At 50.7% G+C, this 9,088-nt stretch overlaps 2 protein-coding genes across 3 annotated transcripts in view; one reads left to right on the top strand and one right to left on the bottom strand.

Moving 5' to 3' along the window:
* The window catches only part of LOC104996718 (chromosome unknown open reading frame, human C16orf70), a 27,794-nt gene extending 21,919 nt beyond the window's left edge, over positions 1 to 5,875 (top strand). For both annotated transcript variants that reach the window (XM_010851072.1, XM_010851071.1), the window contains exons 10-17: positions 2,206 to 2,339; positions 2,736 to 2,819; positions 3,364 to 3,446; positions 3,828 to 3,871; positions 4,246 to 4,289; positions 4,440 to 4,498; positions 5,072 to 5,144; positions 5,763 to 5,875. In XM_010851072.1, coding sequence (XP_010849374.1) covers positions 2,206 to 2,339; positions 2,736 to 2,819; positions 3,364 to 3,446; positions 3,828 to 3,871; positions 4,246 to 4,289; positions 4,440 to 4,498; positions 5,072 to 5,144; positions 5,763 to 5,849 — 608 coding nt within the window. In that variant the 3' untranslated portion in view covers positions 5,850 to 5,875. The remainder of the gene's footprint in view (positions 1 to 2,205; positions 2,340 to 2,735; positions 2,820 to 3,363; positions 3,447 to 3,827; positions 3,872 to 4,245; positions 4,290 to 4,439; positions 4,499 to 5,071; positions 5,145 to 5,762) is intronic.
* A 2,205-nt stretch (positions 5,876 to 8,080) lies between these two features.
* B3GNT9 (UDP-GlcNAc:betaGal beta-1,3-N-acetylglucosaminyltransferase 9) overlaps positions 8,081 to 9,088 on the bottom strand; it is a 2,886-nt gene continuing 1,878 nt past the window's right edge. The window contains exon 2 of the mRNA XM_010851121.1: positions 8,081 to 9,082. Within this exon, the coding sequence (XP_010849423.1) occupies positions 8,085 to 9,082 (998 nt within the window). The 3' untranslated portion in view covers positions 8,081 to 8,084. The remainder of the gene's footprint in view (positions 9,083 to 9,088) is intronic.

Here is a 9,088-nt window from a genome sequence, read left to right as displayed (position 1 = left end):
TTTCTGTCCTTTATCGAGCCCATCTTTGCATGAAATGTTCCCTTGGTATCTCTAATTATCTTGAAGAGATCTCTAGTCTTTCCCATTCTGTTGTTTTCCTCTATTTCTTTGCATTGATCACTGAGGAAGGCTTTCTTATCTCTCCTTGCTATTCTTTGGAACTCTGCATTCAGATGTTTATATCTTTCCTTTTCTCCATTGCTTTTTGCTTCCCTTCTTTTCACAGCTATTTGTAAGGCCTCCCCAGACAGCCATTTTGCTTTTTTGCATTTCTTTTTCTTGGGGATGATCTTGATTCCTGTTTCCTGTACAATGTCACAAAGCTCCATCCATAGTTCATCAGGCATTCTGTTTGTCAGAACTAGTCCCTTAAATCTATTTCTCACTTTCACTGTATAATCATAAGGGATTTGATTTAGGTCATACCTGAATGGTGTAGTGGTTTTCTCCACTTTCTTCAATTTCAGTCTGAATTTGGCAATAAGGAGTTCTGATCTGAGCCACAGTCAGCTCCCAGTCTTGTATTTGCTGACTATATAGAGCTTCTCCATCTTTGGCTGCAAAGAATATAATCAATCTGATTTCAGTGTTGACCATCTGGTGATGTCCATGTGTAGAGTCTTCTCTTGTGTTGTTGGAAGAGGGTGTTTGCTATGACCAGTGCATTCTCTTGGCGAACTCTATTAGCCTTTGCCCTGCTTCATTCTGTACTCCAAGGCCAAATTTGCCTGTTACTCCAGGTGTTTCTTGACTTCCTACTTTTGCATTCCAGTCCCCTATAATGAAAAGGACATCTTTTTTGGGTGTTAGTTCTAGAAGGTCTTGTAGGTCGTCATAGAACTGTTCAACTTCAGCTTCTTCGGCATTACTGGTCGGGGCATAGACTTGGATTACTGTGATATTGAATGGTTTGCCTTGGAAATGAACAGAGATCATTCTGTCATTTTGGAGATTGCATCCAAGTACTGCATTTCAGACTCTTTTGTTGACCATGATAGCTACTCCATTTCTTCTAAGGGATTCCTGCCCACAGTAGTATATATAATGGTCATCTGAATTAAATTCACCCATTCCAGTCCATCTTAGTTCACTGATTCCTAGAATGTTGATGTTAACTCTTGCCGTCTCCTGTTTGCAGGATTTATACACGGAAGTTAATGTGAACTATGCTTTTTTCCCCTGATTTACACACAGCTTTGTCTGTGTGTGTGAGGAGTGGGATTTGAAACAGCTTTTATTGTACAAGAAAGAGCTTTGTCAGCTGTAAAGCCCTATGCAGAGTAAGGTGATAGTGGTGATTATCATGGTACCAGAAATTATTCCTCCTCGGATTCTTAGCTTCCTTTTATAATTTTGGGCAAAACACTCTGTCTTCCCATCCACAGAATGAGGGAAATTTTCCTGTTGGTATGTTCGTTGCTATTCCACAACCACGTGTGTGTGTGTGTGTGTGTGTGTGTGTGTATTTAACTAGAATCATTTTTTAAATGTATTAGACAAAGTCAGAGTTTAAAGATTGTTCCCAAAGAAGAAAGCTTTGGCAAATCAGGTTTTCCATTTTCACCCACTTTCCTGGTTTGTCTCTTGTTGGGTGTTAGTGTTTGTAGAGTTAGGGAGTAAGTTAATGGGTGCTTAGCTCTTGGCTCTTTTATAGAGTGATCTTCCGGTCCAGTCTCAGGTTGGGGGTTACCACTGAGAAGTACTTGTTATCGTAAATCCTCTGTCTTGTTGGAAACCGGAAAGTGGCAGGAGGTAATGGCGCCCGTGTGTATATTTCCATAGCACCTATGCTGCTGTTTGTTGTACCACAGTTGTGTGATGGTGAACCTTTACACCGTGAGCTCCAACGTGGGCAGAGATTGCACCTGTTTTTCTCACTGTTGTTCCCTTAGCATCTAGCAGAGTCTGTCCTAGCCCAGGGTGTCAATGACTAAATATTAGGTGAGTCAGTGAGTGACATTTCCAGAGCTCCATGTTACTTCTGTGGGATTGAGTGAGTCTCTGGCATTATTTTGAGTAGAGAGTGATCTCCTGTAGCATCTCAAGTCCTGGTGACCTGGTATTTCTACTTACATGCGGTCTTGCCCCTCAGCCAAACCTGGTAATGCAGCATGCAGCCACTGGCCTCTCTGGGGCTCCGGACCCTGGGCCGCAGGGTTCCATGCCCTGACTGGGAACCTGACCACCTCTACTTATTCTCTGCAGGTTGTGGACCTGGCCTGCTAGCAGATGCCAAGATGCGGGTATTTGAACGCTCAGTGTATTTTGGTGATTCCTGTCAAGATGTTCTTAGCATGCTTGGCTCTCCACACAAGGTCTTCTACAAGTCAGAAGATAAGGTAGGGGAAGTGTGTTTATAAAGTGAATAGGTGATCTTGCTCTTTTTATTTAATCAACTTGAACTTAATAGTGAATAAATATGAACTGCTGTTTTCCCATAGAACCTGTTCTATTAAAGCTAATGGAAAAAAAGTAAAAAACTGATGGAGAAGTAAATTGAAAGCTGTCTTCTGACCCCTGTTGATCAGATTGTCCTCCCTTTCCTTGGAGACCAGGGCCCAGTCTATAGTCAACCGAAGCCGTCTGGGTTGTTCAGCACCAGCATCAGGGACTCTCATGCTCTTGCTTACCCGACAGATGACTATCATACAAGAAACACAACTTGTAGACTCATTTCATCCAAGAGCTGTATTAATGGATTGGATTTTAATTCATTATTATTTTTTCCCCAACAGATGAAGATTCATTCTCCTTCTCCTCATAAGCAAGTTCCATCCAAGTGCAATGACTACTTTTTTAACTACTTCACTCTCGGAGTGGTAAGCTGTGATTCCTTAGAGAACTGTTCCATTTCCCTGGGGGTGTGCAGTGTGCTGGGCAGGCCTGTGTGTACACTTGCAGCTTTAACTGTGCTGGCCTGTGGAAGCCAGAAGGATCTGGCAGGTCCTGGCTTTCAGAACAACCAGCTTCCCTGAGCCCCTTGACAGTCAGGGGGGCCCTGAATCTTCTCATTAGCTTTTAAGGCAAAATCTGTGCTCAGTTACATTTTTAATCTGGTGCTTTTTGTCAGGGAAGATCTCCCTGACCATGTTTGAGTTCCCAAGCAGTGGGAGCTGTAGCCCTCTGCCTGTGGGGCCTACTGGTACAAGGTTTGGAATGAGGAGGCCTGGAGATGGTTGGGTGTGTGTCATCGTCCCATTGTGCTAGGCCTCAGCTGTCCCTTTGGTTGTTGTTTGGGTCAGAGCTGTTCCCCAAGGGCATCCCCATTGTGGAGTGGGTGTCTTCGAGTAGGACATGTCCTCGAAAGCCCCCTGCCCGCCTCAGTAACTTTACCCACTTGAGCATCCTTGTTTTCTATCCCAGGACATTCTCTTTGATGCGAATACACACAAAGTGAAGAAGTTTGTCCTGCATACCAATTACCCTGGACATTATAATTTTAATATGTGAGTATTCCTGCACCTGCCCCTCCAGGAAAGAGAGCTTGCGGCCTTGGATGTTTGCTAATTCATGAAAAGTAAACGATTTCGTGAGTGTTTTCTGTTCCTGGTACAGTGTCCATTACCTTATATCTCTCCATTTATACCCATTTCACAAATAGAGAAATGGATTCAGAAAGCTTGGCCTCTTATCTGAGGTGATAGGGTCTTCAGAGCCCCCCCGGCTGTGTGCCCTTTCTGGTTTGACTCTAGGGCCCAAATCTGGCCTCTCCGGGGCTTTGAGCAGGTGGGCTCGATCCTGTTCTTCCTGGGATGCAGAGTTGAGATGTGGGGGTGGTCAGGTCTCCCAAGGGGTCCCACCTTTACCCGTCTCCCTTCTCTCTCTAGTTATCACCGCTGTGAGTTCAAGATCCCCCTAACCGTAAAGAGAGGTGAGTAGTCAGTGTACTCAGGGTAAGGAAAGGGTTTTAGAGTCAGTCTCTCATGCTTCAAAGAGATGATGATCCAAGCAGAGAGGGTGGCAGTGGTTGGATGTGAGGACTCTGCCCACCTGCTTCTCCTCAGAGCCTCAGCTCCTCTGGGTTGGGCTCTTGGTTCTGGGGCCACGTGGTTCTTGGTCTGTAGTCTCCTGGAAGCCCTTAAGGTCTTATCCTGTGCCTGTGGGATTGTTGGTTTCCAAACTTCAAGCCCAGTGCATAGTGTGGTGAGGGCTGGGGTCGCAGGTGGGCTGAGCCATCTATCTGAGCAGATGTGGAATTGAATCCAGGCCAGGCCAGCTACCAACCATGCTGTGTTCTCTTTTCAGAGAACACAGAGGGTCAGACAGAAACATGCACAACCTACAGCAAGGTGAGCTGCTATTTTTCCCACCTGACAGTCTGAAAATGAGGAGGGTATGAGCCTGCCAACAGTCTGGGTGCCTGTGTCCTTTGGGCCAGCCATTGGTCATAGTGGGGTCGAGTCCCCACTAATCCCCTGTCACCCTCATCCCTCTTGTAGTGGGACAACATCCAGGAGCTCCTGGGACACCCTGTGGAGAAGCCTGTGGTCCTGCACAGGTGAGTGGGGGTTACTTTCTGATCCCCCCACCCACCTCCTCCTCACCCAGAATGACCGGGAACCCTAGCAGTGGGTATGGCTTAAAACTGGCAGGAATTTCTGATGTTGCCACATGCTTCCTGCCCCAGCCCTGTGAGTTAGAACTCAGCCAACAGTTCTGCACATTCACTTGCAACCAGAGGGGCTGCCCCTGGGATGGCTGCCCCTCTCCCTCCTACCTCCAGTTACTCAGAGAGGGAGGCAGTTTGACTAGCTGTCCCCATCACACCTGCTACCTGCTTTAGTTCACAGCCCAGTAACTGGTTGCCCTGCTGTCTGAGGTGCCCTCTCTCTCCTGACTTTGTACACTCCAGTCCAATTACATAATACCCTTCTGTGCCAGCTGGATTGCATAGGATTTGGTGCTTGAGGGAGATCAATCACTGTGCCTCGGACCTCAAGAACCCGTGTGGGAAACACACTCAGAGCCCCGAGGGACCACTGGCTCACAGCCCCTACCCCAAAGGGAACTGGATGCCCCAGCTGGCCTAGGTCTCTGTCTGCCCCTCTAATTCTGGCTTCCCCGGCCTCAGGTCCTCATCCCCAAACAACACCAACCCTTTTGGCTCCACATTCTGCTTTGGTCTTCAGCGGATGATCTTTGAGGTAAGCCCTGGGGGTTGAGTGGCTGGTGATCATGTCAAGGACAGGCAAGTGATGGGGGAGAGAGATTGGGAAGGGCCTGAAGGGCCTGCTGGGCAGGCTCATCCAACAAGATGAGGGGAAATGGGGAGCCCACATTTATATTTGAAAACATGAGTACAATAGCAAAGGGAACCGCAGGGCAAGTGGGGCTCTGTCTGGGGGAATTGGGGGGGTTCTTTAAATGCCATATGAATGAATGTGTGGTGGGGCGAGTGGCTCTTGAGGCCCCACTGGCTGGGAGAAGAATGGGGTGCCCCTGCTTTCCCATCTGGTTGCCATACCTTCAGCAGACCCCTAGCAGTTCCAGAAGGGCTGGACAGATGGGTATGGTGAGGTTTATGTGTCCCAGAGGAACAGGTAGACACAAGGGCAGAGATGACCCTTAGCACAAGCCTGGGGGGTGTGGAGGGGTCAGTCCAGCCCCATGTGCAAGTGTGTTGCACACACAGGTGTTGCCTCAAGTGCCTTCTCTTCTATCACAGCGCAGGACTGATCCCACTGGGGGTTTTGTGGGAGTTTTGCTGTGCTTACATCCCTTCGACTCCTCCCCCTCGCCTCACTGTCCTCTTCTTACGCCAGGTCATGCAGAACAACCACATTGCCTCGGTGACCCTTTATGGCCCCCCCAGACCTGGTGCCCACCTGAGAACCGCGGAGCTCCCCTAGGAACGTCATGACCCTTGCCCCTCTGCCCCGTGGAACTGTGCATTGCATCCTGTTCAGTGGGCCACCCCGTGGGTTTTCTTGGACATCTTGCCAGTGTGGAAGGGCTGTTGTGTTTTGAGGTGGGGCTCAGGCTGGGCACTCTGCCATGGGGTGAGAGGCCCAGATATTCCTCAGTCCGTTCTCAGCCTGCTGGTGCCAACAGGGGACACAGACTGCAAAGAGAAGCACAAACTCTGAGCCTTGATACCTGGAGCCAGGAGCTCTCAACTAACATGTAAGGAGACAGAGTTCTGTCTCTTTGTCCCACACACATTGGGAAAACTTGGGACTTTTCTATGGCTGAGAACACAGGCACCCAGACAAGGACACGGTCCTGCCTTTGGCCCAACATTGCCACGTGACCTTTAAGGCAGGTAGCCTGTCCATAGTACTTGGTTGCGACTTTTGCACTACATCCACTTTAGTTACTTGATGAGCTGGCTGTGGCCAAGGTGGCCCACCTGCCCTTCCCTGTTTCTTTCTTGCACGTGCTCCCTGCCAAGCCCAGTAGGCACACCCAAGTGGTTGAAACACAACTTTCTACCATCAAGGTATGTGCCCAGGCCTGGCTCTACCTGTCTTGGAGCAAGCCTTCAAGGTCACCTGTTCCCCTGCTTTGCCCCAACGTTGCTGGTGGGGCTGCATGTTTCCATTCTGTTTGCCTGTTTTATTTAATGCCAAAGTTTTAGCCAAAGACATCTTGCTCCTTTTTTGTGTGTTTCAGCGTTCTGTTCTGCACTGTGGGCTTGGCTCTCCTGCCCTGACTCTGGGCAGTGTCCCCCGGCCGGGCCCTTTCACACGGCTCAAGGTCTCTGGGGCTCGTGGAGGGCTGGGCTGCTCCCTCTTCATGGGACTTGCTAAGGAAAGAAGCATATGTGCTTTAAAAATATTAATCCTTTTGAAAAGAATTGAGAAGAGAAATGTATAATTTTATCCCATTTTTAATATTTTGGTCTAGCAACTTGTGATACATAGATGACAATTTTGTGAGGTTTTTCAAATGTGTGTACATATTTTTGTAAATACGACTCTTTTGTAATTAATTCATGTACAGCCTCATCCTGTATAGTTTAACAATGAATGTGCGGGGGACCAGCCCCAGGCTCTTGTGTGATGTTCCCATGACTTCGTGACTGATTAGTGTCTTCCCGTGTGGATGGTGGCCTGGCCAGAGACCCCCACACATCCCACTGTGGGGCAGCCAGGACTCTTCCCATCCTCCTAGAATGGGGGAATCTTCCTCATGCCCTACCCATACCCCTCCTCCAATAAAAGACCTATGCCCTCAGCAACAGCTCCCCATGTGCTGATGCTGGGATGTTTGTACTAAATAAGCCTGGGGGCATTGGTGTTTTTTGTTTGTTTGTTTTTGAGAAAGGGGGTGGTTGAAGATGGGGAATTTTACAGCTGATATCATCTTAGAAGAGGTTCCCTGGCTTCTCTGAAGGGGGCAGCACAGACTCCAGTGGGAGACTGGCATAGGTACATGGGTGTAGGTTCTTCTCCTGTGGGTAGCTGGAGGTGGAGAGAGACTTCAGGTAGGACAGTGTGCCCAGTCCGTGTGCCTCCATCCCAGGTGTTCCACCTAGTCCAGGGCTCAGGAGGGGCTGGCCCCAGGAAAGCAGATCTAAAGACCTAGACAGGGCTAAGACCAATTCAAACTGGAGGGGCAGACAGGAAGCAAAACACCTACTTTCAGATTGAGCTGTGGCAGAATCGCTGCCGGTTCCATGAGGACTGAGGCCAGGCCTTTTATCCCTTCCTGTGGGGTCCAGTCTTGAGAAAGACCTGCATTTGTTGGCATCACTCTAGGGGTTCTAAACTAAGGAGCATGTTTAGACTTCATGAGCCTCTGCCGCCACCCCTCCCCCCATATATACACTCACACATCCCTGCTCGGAGGACCAAGCATATTCACCTGCTTGGCAAAGAGCCTGGTTCTTCACCACCTCAGCCCTGGCTATCTCAAAAGTGCCACCATCGGATTGGTTCCAGGTCACGACCCAGTAGAGAGGGTCAGCAGGAGCCAAGCTCAGTCTTCATTCCCTGGGCCTTCTGAAGACAGACACCTGGATACCCCTTTATGGGGAAGAACCACATACACAGCACTAACCCACCTGGGGAACCTACCCTTCAAGCTACCTCCCACTTATATACTGGGTCTGAATGAGGGGGGCTTAGAGCTGTGATAGGAGGCTAGGGGCCCCACTGGAAAGGGCCAGCAGGAACAGGCCATGGACGCGCACAGGCTGGCCCGTTCGGCCCGTGCAGCAGGTGCCACATAAGCCATATGTCAGCAGCTGAGAGCCCGTGCACTACAACCAGCTCGCGATAAAAGCAGGGGTCGAAGGTGTGGAGGTGCGGTGCGGCTGAAGGTCGAGGGATGCCAAAAGTGCGGAAAGCAGGATGAGGCTCAGGCGTGAGGCGCAGGCGCTGTAGACACATGCCCAGAAAGACGTCGTCGATGGGGAAGAGCTCAACCTGCGCGCAGGCACCGGCCAGGCGGCGCAGCGTGGCCCCCGAAAGCACGAAGCCGCCGCCACCTGCGTAGGCCGGGTAGGCTGGCAGGCCGTACACAGCCTCTGGGATGTAGTACTTGCTGGCCCGCACGCGGATTGGCCGCGCCTGCACGATCACGTCACCTGCAAGCAGGTCCTGCGCCGGATCCCTCGGCGCCAGGAACTCCAGCAGGTTTCCCACGTGCACGAACACGTCGGCGTCGCCTTTAAAAACGAAGCGCACGTCGGGGCAGTAGTCGGAGGCCCAGGCCAGAAAGTGGATCTCCTTGAGCGTTAGGTTGAAGAAAGTGTCGTCGAAGGCCCAGAGCAGGATGTCCGCGTACGCGTGGCTCTCGGCACGCAGCAGGGCGCTCCAGTGCGTTTGAGTGCCCGCTTCCGCCTCACCTGAGACTGTGCCTGTGCCCCTGGGTACGCCCAGCAAGAACACCCTGCGCACTAGCGCCCCCTGCACACGCCCCTCAGCGCCCCACGTCTGGCGCACCGCCTGGCGCCGCTCGAAGTCCGCCGCCACCGACTTGACGGCGATGAGCAGGTCGGGTCCGCGGGGGAACGCGCCATTTCCTTGGCACTTGTGCGGCTGATTAATGAGGAGAGGGAAGCGCCGCTGGTCTTTGGCGCGCAGATAGCGGCCGAAGTCAAAGGGTCCCGTGGGCGTGGGCGGCTCCGGCGTATCCCCTTCGT

The sequence above is a fragment of the Bison bison genome, unplaced genomic scaffold, assembly GCF_000754665.1.
Source record: "Bison bison bison isolate TAMUID 2011002044 unplaced genomic scaffold, Bison_UMD1.0 scf7180017864297, whole genome shotgun sequence".
Classification (NCBI taxonomy): Eukaryota; Metazoa; Chordata; class Mammalia; order Artiodactyla; family Bovidae; genus Bison; species Bison bison.
The sequence above is the reverse complement of the archived record's forward strand: the minus strand, read 5'-3'. Positions and strand labels throughout refer to the sequence as shown.